At 38.1% G+C, this 16522-nt stretch overlaps 1 protein-coding gene across 7 annotated transcripts in view; it reads right to left on the bottom strand.

Moving 5' to 3' along the window:
* Positions 1-16522, bottom strand: part of ANAPC1 (anaphase promoting complex subunit 1) — a 184694-nt gene that overhangs the window by 16840 nt on the left and 151332 nt on the right. For 6 of the 7 annotated variants that reach the window (XM_023557036.2, XM_010597103.3, XM_023557037.2 and 3 more), the window contains 7 exons: positions 15839-15956; positions 14487-14564; positions 14057-14124; positions 12946-13084; positions 11750-11836; positions 3085-3180; positions 1754-1952 (listed from right to left, as the gene is read on the bottom strand). In XM_023557036.2, coding sequence (XP_023412804.2) covers positions 1754-1952; positions 3085-3180; positions 11750-11836; positions 12946-13084; positions 14057-14124; positions 14487-14564; positions 15839-15956 — 785 coding nt within the window. Of the gene's footprint in view, positions 1-1753; positions 1953-3084; positions 3181-11749; positions 11837-12739; positions 13085-14056; positions 14125-14486; positions 14565-15838; positions 15957-16522 lie in introns of those variants that run through there. The other variant, XR_010317985.1, reaches the window with a different exon arrangement.

Below are 16522 nucleotides of genomic sequence, written 5' to 3'. Positions count from 1 at the left end.
AGACATTTCCCCAAAGAGGATATTCAAATGGTCACCAAACACATGAAAAGATGCTCAGTGTTACTAGCCATCAGAGAGATGTAAATCAAAACCACAATAAGATAGCATTTCACTTCCACTAGGAGGGCTAAGATTAAAAAACAAAAGCAAACAAAAAAACAGAAAATAAGGAATGCTGGCAATGATGTGGGGAAATTGGAATCCTTATCCATTGCTGGTTGGAATGCAAAATGGTGCTGTCACTGTGGAAAACAGTGTGGTGGTTCTTCAAAAAACTAAAAATAGAACCACTATATGACCTAGCAATTCCACTCCTAGGTATATACCCAAAAGACTTGAAAGCAGAGACTCACACAGAGACTTGTACACCAATGTTCACTGCAGCACTATTCACAATAGCCAAAAAGGTGGAAACAATTAAAATGCCCATCAACAGATGAATGGATAAACGAAATGTGATACATACAATGAAATACTACTCAGTCAGTAGGAGAAATGAAGTCTTTATATATGCTACAGTATGGATGAAGCTTGAAGACATTATGCTGAGTGAAATTAACCAATCAAAAAAGAACAAATATTGTATGGCATCACTTATATAAAAAGACAAGAAAAGGCAAATGTATAGAGAATAAAGTTTATTAGTGGTTACCAGGGGCAGGAAGGAAGGGGAAAAGGAGGGTTAACGGTAATGGAAAAATCGTATTGATTACAAGTATGACTGCACAGCTGACTACCATTAACTGCTGTCAGTACGCTGTACATCTGTAAAAGGCTGAAGTTTCGAGAGTTGTGTGACAAATACATTTACTACAACAACAACAACAAAACAACAGAGTAGCTGCTGAGGCTGCTTATGTACAATCAAACACGTCATGGGATTTGGTTGTTTGGCTTAGACATTTACAGTCATGGTTTCATGGGATATCCCAGTTACTTGGCCTAATATCCATTTAGTGCTTCTGTTCTACCTCCTAGTTTGTTAGGTAATGCTTAGGGTCTTAAAAGCTTGCACTTGGCCACTCAAGGCACAACAATTGGTCTCTATTCACCTGGAAAGACAGAGGAAGAAGGGGAGTCAGGAATAGGAGGAGGACAAGGAATGTGTAGCTAACTGCCTCCATGAAAAACTGCCTCCTCTGCCATGAGACCAGAAGAATTAGGTGGTGCCCAGCTACTATTACTGAATATTTTATCAAAGAGTCCATAGACAAATCTTGATCAAATGGAGGAAGGGCGGGGTGGGGGAAATGTAAAACAGAATTTCAAATTCTCATGGACTCCAGACTTTCTGGAGCCACGGTGGCTGGATGAACCTCTAAAACTCTTGTCCTGAGACATTCTTTGAACCCCGAACCAAAATTATCCCCTGAAGTCTTCTTAAAACAGAAAAATAGTTTAGCTTAACTAGTAAAAACGGTCTGCCTTGAGCATTATGCTCTTTTAAGAACTATCTATATGGGATCAAAGTGACACCAGCAACTTGAAAGATTGTATGGGAACATTATGGGACAGCCAGGGGCACGACTAGCAGGCAGGATGGGACAGGAAAACAGGTAATAGGGAACCCAAGGTCGAGAAGGTAGAGTGTTGACATGTCATGGGATTGTTAACCAATGTCATAAAATAATATGTGCACTAACTGTTTAATGAGAAGCTAGTTTATTCTGTAAACCTTCATCTAAAGTTTTAAAAAAAGGAAACCTGATTCTAATATATCTTAAAAGAACAAAGGATATAATACTATGATTACCTTGCAGCCACCGGTCCAGAGCATTATCAATAGTGCACTTCACAACGGGGAGAAATTCAGAGTTCATGAAGAGCCCTCGGTTGAGGTGGTTCTGCAGTCGTTCCTGATGGCTTCTGGAGCTGAAAAACTCTAGCACCAACCTTATCTGCCAAAGTTCAGATGTCTCAGACATTTCTTTTCTTCCTAGTCTTCTTATAGCCTTGAAAAGAGAAAAAACAATCCATTTAATGAAAGGGTGAAGTTGCTCTGCCGCTTCCTCAGAACTGTATACTAGAATATGCTGCCTTTTAAAAATGTGGTTCATAAAATCAGTCAAGGGCAGTGGGGAGATTCATTCTGTGTTTTGATGTATTCTGTCCCACAGAAAAGCTCTTTACCACGTACAGGTACATGGCCCACTTTCTTTAATATGGCCACCACATGAACAGCTTTCAGGTAAAAGCCGCAGAGGCAACTGAGCTCATTCTTGCCTCAACAGCTCTGAATACTCAAGATTTAATAGGCCTAGAGCCAATCACCTCTGGAAAACCAAGGTGAGGGTACAAAGACAGGCCAGTGACCCCAAGGATGGGGTAGAAGACAAAAACAACACTACTGATAAGTTCATGACCTACTTTCTTTAATAAAGAAATTATAATCTAATTTAGAAGACGTATACACCGAACATCTACACTGTATGATAATTAAAGGCATCGTATTTTCTGACTGAATGACTGCAGCTTGTGTTGTTAGTGACTGATCCTAAAAGCCCATCGCTTGGGACCCCTGTAAAGTCACCACAGTTGAAAACAGAAGGGATGCTTTAGGAAAGCTGTTAAGAATTATTTTCTGCATTACTCTTTTAGCTTTAACCCACAAAAAAACTTAAAAAATCACTACCTACTGATTTTGTAACCTCTTTCCAGCTTAAACACATAGGTATAATTACACAACACTGCTAACATTTGGGCACTGTTTATTTACTACTCATCTGCATAGTCTTTTTCATGAAGAGGCCTTGTCAGGAAGGAAGCAAGGGATCACACAAGGATGCTAGCAGAGAAAAGAGAGAAATTTTATTTCTCCCTCTTCCACTCTGGGGAACAGGACAGAAAGGGAGAATGGGAACCTCAGATTAAGACAACCCCCCAGAGGACATGCCAGTCATCATAAATTTGAAGCTTTTTTGGTATGTATAGAGCTTTCAACTTTGAAAGGGTTTCTTTTAACTTCTAAAAGCAAACGAGAAAGTGAAAAGATCAACATGCAGGGAACCTTACTATACTGTTCAATATGATACTTAAATACAGGATAAATCTCATCAGAATTGGAATAGGTTTTTCAAACTATACCTGATCCATAGCTATGTATGCAGGCAACATCTCCGGGGTCTCCTGAGTAACACACTCATAGAGTACTGAAGAAAAGAGATCCAGAATTTCCTGTTTCTGTGGAAAATCAGAGCTTTTTAAAGCACATCAATATATATTCCAAATTCAAGAATTAATTGTATAGCAACTACTATGGCTGATTCTTAAGCTCTAAAGTAGACGACCTAAAAAAGTAAAACAGCTATCTCTTTACAAAAGCATGGCACATTAAAAAGAGTTGGAGGATAAGAGTTAAAATTATAGATGCTGAAAAGCAACAAGAACAGAAGCTCAAGAAGGCTGAGCAGTTTAACGGAATTAAAGGACAACAAGAGATACAATGTACACATCACGAGAATTCCAGGAGATGAGAGACAGAAGGGACAGAATGAATATTTGAAGAAATAATTACAGACAATTTCCCCAATCCCACGAAGGACGTAAATCTACAAATGCAAGCTCAAGGAGCCCCAAGCAGGATAAACCCAAAGAGACCTACACCAAGACACATCACAGTTAGGCTCTCAAAAATTTTAAATAAGGGAAGAACCCAGAAAGCAGTGAGAGAAAAGCAAACAGCCACATAAAAACTCTTCCCAATAAGATTATCAATTTTTCCTCAGAAACATTAAAGGCCAGAAGACAATGGAATGATACATTTAAAGTACTGAAAGACAAAAACTGTCAACCAAGAAAACTATCCCCAGTGAAATCATCTTTCAAGAATGACGATGAAATTAAAACATTTCAGACAAACAGAAGCTGAGAGAGTTCACACCCACCACTGGCTTCTACAAAAAATACTAATGGGAGTTCTGCATATGGAAGGGAAAAGACATTGGAAAGTAATTCAAAGGTATGCATAAGAAGAGAAGTTCCTAATAAAGGGAAATGCATGAACAAGTACAGGGCTTTAAAAGGGTAGTTACGCTTGATAATTCTAAATGTTTTATTCTTCATGTTTTTTAATAACAAATATATAAAGGGTAAAGATAAAATTATGTCACAGGGTACATGAAACATAAAGATGTAATTAGTGATAACAACAAAAGTGGAGGGAGAGGAATGATATAAATATAGAATTTCCTGTATGTTACAGATATTAAGTTGGTATCAACTTACTTCAGAGTGTTATAAATGTAAGCTGTTAAATGTAATATGCATGGTAACTACTTAAGAAAATATACAAAAAACATACACGAAAGGAAAGGAGAAGGGAACCAAAAAGGGTCACTACAATAAACCAACAAAACACAAAAGCAAGCAGTATAAACAAAGACAACAAAGGCTTAAGACATATGAAAAACAAAATTGCAGAACTAAGTCACTTCTTATATGTAATTATGGTGAATGTACATGAACTAAATGCACCAATCAAAAGGCAGGGAGTGGCAGAACAGATTTAAAAAAACATGACCTAACAACACGCTCTTTAAAAGAGAGACACCCTTCAACCCAGGAACACAAATAGGTTGAAAGTGAAAGGATGGAAAAAAATATTCCATGCAAATAATAACCAAATGAGAGTGGGGGATGCAATCTTAGTATCAGAAGTAGACATTAAGACAACATCCATTAGGAGAGATAACCAAACCAAACCCACTGCCATTCAGTCGATTCTGACTAATAGTGACCCTGTAGGATAGAGCAGAACTGCTCCACAGGGTTTCAAGGCTGTAAATCTTTACAGAAGCAGACTGCCACATCTTTCTCCTGGGAACCAGGTGGTGGGTTCTAACAGTGGACCTTTCGGTTAGCAGTCAAGCACTTTAACCACTGTGTCACCAGGGCTCTTTAGAAGAGATAAAGATGGGCATTATACAGTGATAAAAGTCGATTAATCAAGAAGATTTAACAGTCATGAATATATATGCACCCAACATCAGGTACCTAAATATATAAACCAAACACTGATAGAACTGAAAAGAGAAAAAGACAGTACTACAATTATAGCTGAAGACTTTAATACACCACTTTCAGTACTGAACAGATCAACAAGAAAAGAGAAGACCTGAATGACAGTATAATCCAGCCAGACTTAATAGACATGCATAGAATACTCCGTCTAAGAACAGCACAATATACGTTCTACTCTCAGTGCACATGGATCATTCTCTAGGACAGATGACCTGTTAGGTCACAAAGAAGTCTTGATATATTCAAAAAGACTGAAATTACACAAAGTATTTTCTCTGATCACAAAGAAGTGAAGCTAAAAATCAATAACAGGAAAAAAAATGAGGATAATACACAAAGACATAGAAATTAAACAACACACTATTAAATTAACAATGAGTCAAGGAAGAAATCTAAAGAGAAATCTCAAATTTCTTAGTCAAATGAAAATGAAAGCACAACATACCAAAACTTACAGAAGGCAGTGAGGGCAGTACTTAGAGGAAAACTTAAAGCAATAAATGCCTACATGAGAACAAGAAGATCTCAAATTAATAGCCTAACTCCACAACACCAGGAACCAGAAAGAAAAGAGCAAACTAAGCCTGAACCTGCTAGAAAGGAAATAACAAAGGTAAGAGCAGAGAGAAATAAAATCAAAAACAGAAAAACATAGAATCAATAAAACCAGAAGTGGATTCTTTGAAAAGATCAATAAAATTTATAAACCTTTAGCTAGGCTGACAAAAAAAGAAAGGAAAAAGATGCCAATAACCAAAATAAAAACTCAAAGAGGGGACACATTACAACTGACTACAGAAATTAAGAAAATTATGACAGAATATTATCAACAACCGTATGGCAACAAACTAGACAAACTAGATGAAATGAACAAATTCTTAGAAGCACACAACATACCCAAGCTGACTCAAGAGGAAATAGAAAGTCTCAAGAGACCCGTAAAAGGTGAAGAGATGTAACCAGGGATAAGAAACCTCCCAACAATGAAAAAAGTATTAGGCCAGATGGCTTCATTGGGGAATTCTACCAAACATTTAGAGAAGAACTGACACACCAATTCTGTTTAAACTCTACCAAAAGGTAGAGAAGGAAGGAATATTCCCTAATTCATTCTATGAAGCAAATGTAACCCTGATACCCAAACCAGACAAAGACTACAAGAAAACTACAGCCAATATCTCTTATGAATATAGATGCAAAAATCCTCAACAAAACACTAGCAAATAGAATCCAACAGTATTTTAAAAGAATCATACACCATGACCAAGTGGATTTATTCCAGGAATACAGGCATGGTTCAACATTAGAAAATCAATCAATGTAATACACCACATCAACAGAACAAAGAACCACATGATCATCTCTACTGATGCAGGAAAAGCATTTGATAAAATTCAACACACATTTTTTTATAATAATTTTTATTGAGCTTTAAGTGAACGTTTACAAATCAAGTCAGTCTGTCACATATAAGCTTGTATACACCTTACTCCATACTCCCACTTACTCTCCCCCTAATGAGTCAGCCCTTCCAGTCTCTCCTTTCGTGAAAATTTTGCCAGTTTCTAACCCTCTCTACCCTCCTATCTCCCCTCCAGTCAGGAGATGCCAACACAGTCTCAAGTGTCCACCTGATACAAGTAGCTCACTCTTCATCACCATCTGTCTCTAACCCATTGTCCAGTCCCTTCCATGTCTGATGAGTTGTCTTCGGGAATGGTTCCTGTCCTGGGCCAACAGAAGGTTTGGGGACCATGACCGCTGGGATTCCTCTAGTCTCAGTCAGACCATTAAGTCTGGTCTTTTTATGAGAATTTGGGGTCTGCATTCCACTGATCTCCTGCTCCCTCAGGGGTTCTCTGTTGTGCTCCCTGTCAGGGCAGTCATTGGTTGTGGCCGGGCACCATCTAGTTCCTCTTGTCTCAGGATGATGTCAAGTCTCTGGTTCATGTGGCCCTTTCTGTCTCTTGGGCTCATAGTTATTGTGTGACCTTGGTGTTCTTCATTCTCCTTTGATCCAGGTGGGTTGAGACCAATTGATGCATCTTAGATGGCTGCTCGTTAGCATTTAAGACCCCAGACACCACATTTCAAAGTGGGATGCAGAATGTTTTCATAATAGTATTATTTTGCCAATTGACTTAGAAGTCCCCTTAAGCCATAGTCCCCAAACCCCCGCCCTTGCTCCACTGACCTTTGAAGCATTCAGTTTATCCTGGAAACTTCTTTGCTTTTGGTCCAGTCCATTTGGGCTGATCTTCCGTGTATTGAGTATTGTCCTTCCCTTCACCTAAAGTAGTTCTTATCTACTAACTAATCAGTAAATAATCCTCTCCCACCCTCTCCCTCAACACACTTTCTTGATGAAAACCCTAAATAGAATAGAAGGGAAATTCCTCAATATGATTCAGGGCATATACCAAAAGCCAAGAGCCAACATTATACTCAATGGAGAAAGACTGAAAGCTTTCGCCTTGAAATTGGGAACAATACAATGGCACCCACTATCACCACTTCTATTCAATATTGTATTAGAAGTCCTAGCCAGAACAACTAGACAAGAAAAAGAAATAAAAGGTATCCAGATTAGAAAAGAAGTAAAATTATCTCTAATTTGCAGATGATAATGATCCTATGTATAGAAAATCCCAAAAAGTACATAAGAAAACTTTTAGAGTAGAAGAATTTAGCAAAGTTGCAGAGTACAAGGTCAAAAAACAAAAATCAGTTGGGTTTCTATTCACCAGCAATGAGAAATCTGAAGGGGAAATTAAGGAAATGATTCCATTTACAATGGCATCTAAGATAATAAACATCTAGATATAAATCTCACCAGGGACGTGAAGGACTTATACAATGAAAACCATAAAGCACAGCTAAAAGAAACTAATGCAGACTTAAATAAATGGAAAGATCCCCATATTCATGGATTGGAAAACTTAATATTGTTAAGATGTCAATATTACCCAAGAGATCTATAGATGCAACACAATTCTAATCAAAATTCCAACAGCATTCTTTACAGAAAGGGAAAAAACAATCCTCAACTTTACATGGAAAACCAAAACCAAAAAACCAAACCTGCTGCCATCAAGTTGATTTTGACTCCTAGCAACCTTACAGGAAAGAGTAGAACTGCCCCACAGGGTTTCTAAGGAGTGGCTGGTAGATTCAAACTGCCTTCCTTTTGGTTAGCAGCTGAACTCTTGACCACTGTGCCACCCTAAATAGCTAAAGCGATACTGAAAGAGAAGAACAAGGTAGGAGGACTTATACTTCCTAATTTTAAGACATATTATACAGCTACAATAATCAAAACAGACTGGTACTGGTATAACAGTAGACACGTAGACCATCGAAACAGAATTGCAAGTACAGAAATAAGCCCACACATCCGTGGTCAGCTGATACTTGACAAGGATGCTATGTCCTTCTGATGGGGGAAAGAACAGCGTCTTCAATAAATGGTGCTGGAAGAATTGGATTTCCACATGCAGAAAAATGAAACAGGATCCATGCCTCACACCATATACAAAAACAAATTCAAAATGGATTAAGGACCTAAATGTGCAGACAAAAACCATAAAATTCTTAGAAGAAAACTCAGGGGCAATCATGTCAGGCCTACGTTTCAACAAGGGATTGTCTAATATAATAAATAAATGGGACCTCAGAAAAAATAAAAGCTTTTGTCCATCAAAAGACTTTACCAAAACAGTGAAAAAACAAGCTACTGACTGGGAGAATATCTTCAGAAACCATATATCTGACAAGAATCTAATAACAAAAATATATACAAAACTCTGACCACTTAACAACAAAAAGACAAATTAAAATGGGCAGAGGACTTGAACAGATATTTCACCAAAGAGGATATTTAAATGGTCACGAAACACATGAAAAGATGCTCAGTGTCACTAGCCATCAGAAGGATGCTAACATTTCACTCCCACTAGGAAGACTAAGATTAAAAAAACAGAAAACGACGAATGTTGGCAATGATGTGGGGAAATTGGAACCCTTATCCACTGCTGGCTGGAATGCAAAATGGTAATTCCGTTGTGGAAAACAGTGTGGTGTTTCCTCAAAAAACTAAAAATATAACCACGTGACCCAGCAGTTCCACTCCTGGATATATACCCAAAAGACTTGAGAGTAGAGACTCAAACAGACTTGTTTGTACACCAACGTTCACTGCAGCATTATTCACGATAGCCAAAAGGTGAAAACAGCCTAAGTGCCCATCAACAGATGAATGGATAAACAAAATGTGGTACATACATACAATGAAATACTACTTAGCCGGTAGGAGAAATGAAATTTTGATACATGCTACAGTATGGATTGAGCTTGAAGACATTATGCTGAGTGAAACAAGCCAATCACAAAAGGACAAATATTATATAAGCACACTTATGTACAGAGAACAAAGTTTACTAGTGGTTATCAAGGGTGGGAAGGATGGGGAAAGGAGGGTTAACAGTGATGGAAATCTCACATTGATTAAGGTTAGGGTTGCACAGCTGATTATTATAACTGCTGTCAACAAACTGTCAATAAACTGTACACCTATAAAAAGGTGAACTGGCAAAAGCTGTGTGACAGATACATTTACGACAATGACAAAAAACAAAAAACAGAGTAGCTGCTGAGGCTGCTTATGTATAACCAAACACCTCATGGGATTTGGTTCCTTGGTTTGGAGGTTTAGGGTCATGGTTTCATGGAATATTCCAGTTAATTGGCCTAATACGCATTCGGTGCTTCTGTTCTATCTCCTAGCTTGTTGTGTAGTGCCTGGAGTCTTAAATGCTTGCACACAGCCATTCAAGGCACAACAATTGGTATGTATTTGCCTGGAGCAACAGAGGAAAAAGGAGAGTCAGGAATAGGAGGAGGATATGGAATGTATGGCTAATTGACTCCTTGAAAAACTGCCTCCTCTGCTATGAGACCAGAAGAACTGGGTGGTACCCAGCTACCACTACTGAACATTTTGATGAAAGATCCTACAGAAGAATCCTGATCAAAAGGGGGAAAACAGAGAACAGAATTTCAAATTCTCATGGACTCTGGACTTCCTTGAGCCATGAGGGTTGTATGAACACCTGAAACTATTTCCCTGAGATAATTTTTAAACCTTTAATCACAAATATCCCCTGAAGTCTTCTTAAAACCAAACAATAGCTTAACTAGTTGAAAACATTTACCTTGAGCATTATGTTCTTTTAAGAACTACCTATATGGGATCAAAGTGATAACAGCATATCAAAAGATTAGAAAAGAACCTTAGGGGGCAGTGAATTTGTTAATGGGGGAGGTATAACTCAGAAAAAGAGGGTGAGTATAGTTGCACAACACAAAGAATGTCAATAAATGGTACACATAGAAACTGTTGAACTGGTATACGTTTTGCTGTGTATATTCTCAACAACAAAAAAGTAATAAAATATGAAATTAAGGTACCGTTAAAGATAACAAGTGGTGTGAGGAAGAAGAATGGATTAAGTTAGAGCGAAATGAGTGGACAGAGCATCTGCCCTGGTTTGCATGGGAAGAGTAGAATCCATAAAGGGAACCCAGCACCAACAAAGATACAGTAAAAAAACTGAGGAGAACCGGTTTGGGGGAGGAAGCACAGTCAAGCCTAGCTGGGATTAAGGTCAGCCATGAACTTCTGGGTTGGAGACCCGTGACCTTCAGGCCACACCCCAGCACTTACTAGTTGTGCAACTCGACATGTGACATCTCTGAGGAGTAGTTTCCTCATATATAAACTCAGAACGATAAAGCATCCACCCTCAAGCTAAGAATTAAATGACATATTACATAAAGTACTTAGCACAGTGTCAGATATACAAAAAAAAAAGAAAAAACTATAAACCATCTGCAGTCTGTTTGATTTCAACTCATTGCAACCTTATAGGACAGAGTAGAGCTGCCTCACAGGGTTTCCAAGGCTGTAAACCTTAACAGAAGCAGACCGCCACATCTTTCTCCTGTGGACAGGCTGGTGTATTCGAAACACTGACCTTTTGGTTAGAAGCCGAGTGCTTTAACCACTAGGAAAACAGGGCTCCTGAGATATGCAGTAATAAGGACTCAACAAAAAGGAGGGGGTAAGGTTATTTCACTTTATCCTAAAAACAAAACTGTAAGGTAGGCTCTATTATAATCTCACTTTTAGAAACGAAGAGAGGTTGATAAGTTTTTCCTAAGGCCACACACGTGTGTAGGCAAAAGGCCTTCAATCTCAGATAGCTTAACTCCTAAATCCAATCTTTGCCTGTCTGTGCAATGGTGGATTAAATCAAAGATCTGACAGGCACCCTATGAATCCTGAATAGTTTTATGACCAACAGAAAGAAGGGTTGTAATATAAAGAGGAAACAATAAAATTATGTAATAACATGAGAAAGATGGTAGGAAACATTGAGAACATAGATAAGTTTAAGAACGGACATAAGAAGGAATCACCTATCAAAGCTAATGTCTTAGAATATTTAAGGTGTTTCTTCCACCAAAGCAGAAGTTATTGAATTTAATAGTTTTAAACTACGGAAGAGCTGTATTTACCAAGTGAAAATCATTCTTCTTATTAACAGTGTGCCAGAGGCATGTCATCAATCCTCAAAGATAGATATAAATATTATCGATATTTTTTGGTGGTCCACAGATAGAAATAATAAAATTTCAGTTCTGGAGTGTCAGCAAACCATGTAATACATACCTGGCCCATGTTCACAGTTGGTTTGCAGAAATATTCAGCAAATGACAGTAGTGCTGGGTCAGAAGTGAATGCTGAAATAGTTTCTGGCTAAAAAACAAACAAGCAAATTACAAATATAAGTGATATTATGAAAGATTATGTTCCTTACTGCTCAAATTGCAATTCACCTGGTTCTAAGGCTACCTCTCTTTTTTTCATACAATGTTGCCACAAATAAGGTTGTGCCAACTTGCTAGAGCTTCATCAACCTGTAACTGCTAAGAAGTTACAAGACGGTTTGTAAAAGCTAATGTGAGCTACTAATTTACATCAACAAGTCTTCTTTCTTACACAGCTCACCCATAAAAGGCTTTTCCTCTCCTTTGCTGACTAACTAAAAAGCAAACCAGAAACATTACTAAAAAGGTAAAGAAAAAAGAATATCATTCAAATTCAAGAATGAAAATAGAATATTAAGGTATTACCACTTTCCATGAAAGTTTACATCTTACTTCTGAACTCCCAGAAAGCAGGAAATCAAGATGTCTTCAATATTTATACACGTTCCCTATCTAAAACTCAAATCCTAACAGCTATTTTCTTTACACACTGGATTCGTCTTGAGATGGAATCTAATCCGTGTAAGCAGCAACGGTGCCAGTTTAAATGAATCTTGGTTCCAAAATCCTTCAAAGTATTTCACAGATCACCTACTGAATACTGCCAAATAAAAATCACTGATGTCAATCATATATATTTAAACCCTGGGGACTATTATAAAGGCTCAGCCATAAATTACTGACCTAAAATGAAACGTGAGATGAATTAAAATAAACTGCTGTCTCTTTACCTCACCAAGATTTAAGAAAATAGTGGTTCAAAAAACAGAACTTATTAATAAATACTACCTTGCAAAAATCTTTTCCTATTTTTGATATGAATTACATAAGCCTCAACTTATTTGAAGATTAGTAAATAAAATCATGAAACTAAAATGTAAATCATACTGACTGTGACCATCTGTATTTTATTATGGCAGCCACAGACAACTGCAAGCAAATCCAAGGTCAAGTAGTCTTCACAACCTGTAGCCATGAGACAGGGAAGCAGATCCCTTAAGGATATCATAAACGAAACCACAGAAGTATGTGCTTTTGCTGTCTTGCGGGATCTGGAACTATTCCTCTCATCCTTCGGTTTTTACCAATCAGTGCTACCTTGAAAGCCCGAGCTTCAGAGTTCCTGTTAGCAACAGTCTGGGCAAATAAACTTTGCCACCCCATTGGATCTTCCTTGTAGGAGAGCTGACCAGCCCTGAGCTTAACATATAAAACCCCATCCTTGGAAAGGATTGATCTGAAAGAAAACAAAAATGAATTTAATATGAGGAACTGTTTGGAGTTCTTGACTGAAAACATAGCATTTTCCAATGCCACATTCACATGAGGTGAAGCCTTCACCGTTTCTCACTAGAGTGTTTGATGATTTACCTAGTGTCTAAAATGAAATGTGTCCCTGAGAGAAGTCTAAAATAAAGTTAAGCCTTTCTCTGTTGTCTGTATTTATGGAACTGGTTAAAGGAGGAGTCATTTTGGTTGTCTGCTAAAGTACGAGCTTCAAAGACAGTATTTTATCTTATACTTCTTTCTATCCCATCATCTAGCACTATACACAGAACTTAAGAGGTATTGAATTATTGGTTTGCAGTAGAAAGAAAACAGTGCTTCAAATCTAAAGACAGAAAAATATAGAAAACAGCTATTATACAGAGTTTGGGGAAAATATAAGTTGGGACAAAACCATAAAAATATTTACAGGCTTCTTAATCTTTCTCTAAATTTGAAGACTTAATTTATATACTATGTAAGGCATAAAATTATTAACACTCTCTGTACATACAACTATTTCCACCCAAAGCTGTCTATTATTTTCTTAAATTTATGGAGACATTCTAAAAAGACAGTGGTAAACAGATGCAACAGATGTGGTCTAACAAACATCAATTGTTATAAAGCTCTCTTTGTGGACATACACATCAGTCTTATTTTCTTAAACTAAGTCTTAAATCATCGTCCCAACTTAAATTAGGTCTAGTTTCTCAATGAATAAATATAAATATAAATATTTAAAGTGTAGACTCTAAATTAATTTCATTTTCTAATACAAACCCTGTTTCAAAGATATAGACTATTCAGTGCATACCCTATTGGCTGATATCCAAGGGGGACAAGGACATCCTAGATAATGATCTAAAATTTTCACCTTCCATATTTTTAACACTTCTATTCATTTCCTGAAACATACATCTGAGAAAATTAATATACTCACTTCAAGTGCTGTGTTCCCTTGCTTAAATCTATGAGTAGTTCCCAGTATCTTGGGCCTTTTACTTTAATCTGCCGAGATAAATGTAAATAAAGTCAATACAAAGCTGAAGAGGTGCTGATTTGACAAAATGAAACCCATGCTGCTTGAAGGAAATGAGAATAGCTGAGCTAGAAAGAAACATCAAGAAGTTAAGACTCTCCATTTCCAGACAAAAATGTATGTGACTCACGTTTTGGGGTCATCTAATCTATCAGTAAAGATCCTGAACTAAAGATTGTCTCTATTCTTCATGACTATTCCTCCAGCTGCTGCTTTCCTATTTTCCACAAAAAACTAAGAAAGCATATGCTTTTAGTTAGCTATCTTTAATCCTATGCTATTGTTTGAATTCATCCCTCGAATAAATCTCCCTGAGTCACATCCAACTTACCTGCTTTAAAAGGTGGAGTTCTGGAAGAAGGGTAGGAGCCATCAATTCTTCTTTGGTTTGTTCATACCACTGAGTACCCTTTACAAATGTAAAAAAACAGCCACCATTCATAATGTAGTTGGGGGAAACTATAAAGAAGAAATATCTCAACTCTATGCACCCCGGTCTCCGGGAGTTAGTACACTGACCAACTGGTAAATTATTAAATTGCATAAAATCCTGTCTGATGCTCAAGTCTTAAAGGACTAAAGTCTAAAATCCCTGGCATGGTCTGCATTACCTCCCATCACTTCGATCCTTGCACCTCACATGCCAGCAGAACTGAAGGACTGCACTCTGAGGCCTCTGTGTTTTTGTACATGCTATCTTCTCTGCTGGGAATCATGCACTCATTCATTTGGCAAGTCTCTGCTCCAACACTGTGTCCACCATGATAGCTACCCATCCCCACAGCTGGTGGGGGCACTTCTCCGCTGTTCCCCCTGCATTCCACATACACCTTCAATTATCACACTCTATTCTTAGTGTACGTATGCTTGTCTTCCCAATGGATAGAAGTTCCTTAAGGAATATGACAATGGCATCTCATTTTTGTACTCATGGAACCCAGCACAGTTTTGATACACAGAAGGTACTTAATAATTTGCTGAATCGAGGAAGAATACATGACTTGTAACCTATTTGTGTACCTCTTACTAAAGATCTCTCGTTAAACACATGATCTTGGGCTTTAAAGTTCTCTGCTGACAAATCTATGAATAGTTCTAACTCAATTAGCTTTTAGAACACATCTATCAGGTATATAAAGTTAAGAGGGACTTTTTCAAACTACAATCTATAAGGACAAAAGAGCAGCCAATAATCCCTAAGAAATTATGTGCCAATCAACTACAAATAAGCAAGAATGGCCCAGTATGTAGGACATACAAGAATTTTGGGATCCAAAGAATGGTTTGATTCCCCGCTCTACCACTCACTGGCAATGTAACTTTGAGAAAATAAGTCACTTAAGCTGAGTCTCACCTCCCTTCTTCTGTAAACGGAGTTGTAGTACCCAGTTCACGGTAATAATTCGAAACCAGACCCAAAAGCTATGGGGTACTAACGTAAAGGACAAGTGTGATATAAACCATGATGTACCAAACCGACGTGAATCTTCCTTTTCTTTCTCCCACTACATACAGCGTAAGCGTGTATAGTAATAATATTAATACATAGGCTTAAATTCTTATGAGTCTAACTCACTACTGTCACCTCTTAATGGACAACACTTCTGAAATATTTTTACCTGCTTCAAGAAAAGGTGAATGAATAGTAACAGAATTACAAGGAAATCACAGGTGGGAAGGTACCTTGTAGGTAACTTCTAAGAGGGCATAGCAGGGAGTGTCTGTATCCACATCCACAGGCACTAGAAGCCTTGGTTCTGCAGCCAGGACATACAGGTGCCGGAGAGCCTGGAGATGATACCTGTCCACATAAAACACAGATAGGAACTAAGAAATAGGTGACTACAGCATGAATTCTACAATCTGCTGCTGCCTACGAGCTGAAAGGGGACAGAAGCTAGAGTAGTTATCTTCCAATGAGTATCAATCTTAAAGGAAGAAGATGAAATGCAATTAAAAAGTAATGGAGGAGGAGGAGGGGCAAAGACGGCAGGAATAGACACTTCCGGCGAGCCCTCTTACAACAAAGGCCTGAAAAAACAAGTGAAATGAGTACATTTATGACAAGCTAGGAGCCCTGAACATCAAAGGTAACCTTAGGAAACGAACTGAGGAGCAGGGGGAGGAAGAGACGGTTCAGAATCAGAGAGGAGTTACCAGACCTGAATTCCCGGGAGCCCTCAGGCACCATTCCTGGGAGCTGCGGCATTTGGCCGGCATTTGGCCGCAATTTCCTTAGAGGGAAACAGCCAGCCACACACCCTACTCACACCTCCAGAACCAGACAAGACCTGCATTCTTGACAAAAGCTAAGTGCTTGCGTATATTTTACCACGCTCTCTGCCCCCAAGCCGGATTCAGTGGCTG

Source organism: Loxodonta africana, chromosome 15 (genome assembly GCF_030014295.1).
Source record: "Loxodonta africana isolate mLoxAfr1 chromosome 15, mLoxAfr1.hap2, whole genome shotgun sequence".
NCBI classification, from domain to species: domain Eukaryota; kingdom Metazoa; phylum Chordata; class Mammalia; order Proboscidea; family Elephantidae; genus Loxodonta; species Loxodonta africana.
The sequence above is the reverse complement of the archived record's forward strand: the minus strand, read 5'-3'. Positions and strand labels throughout refer to the sequence as shown.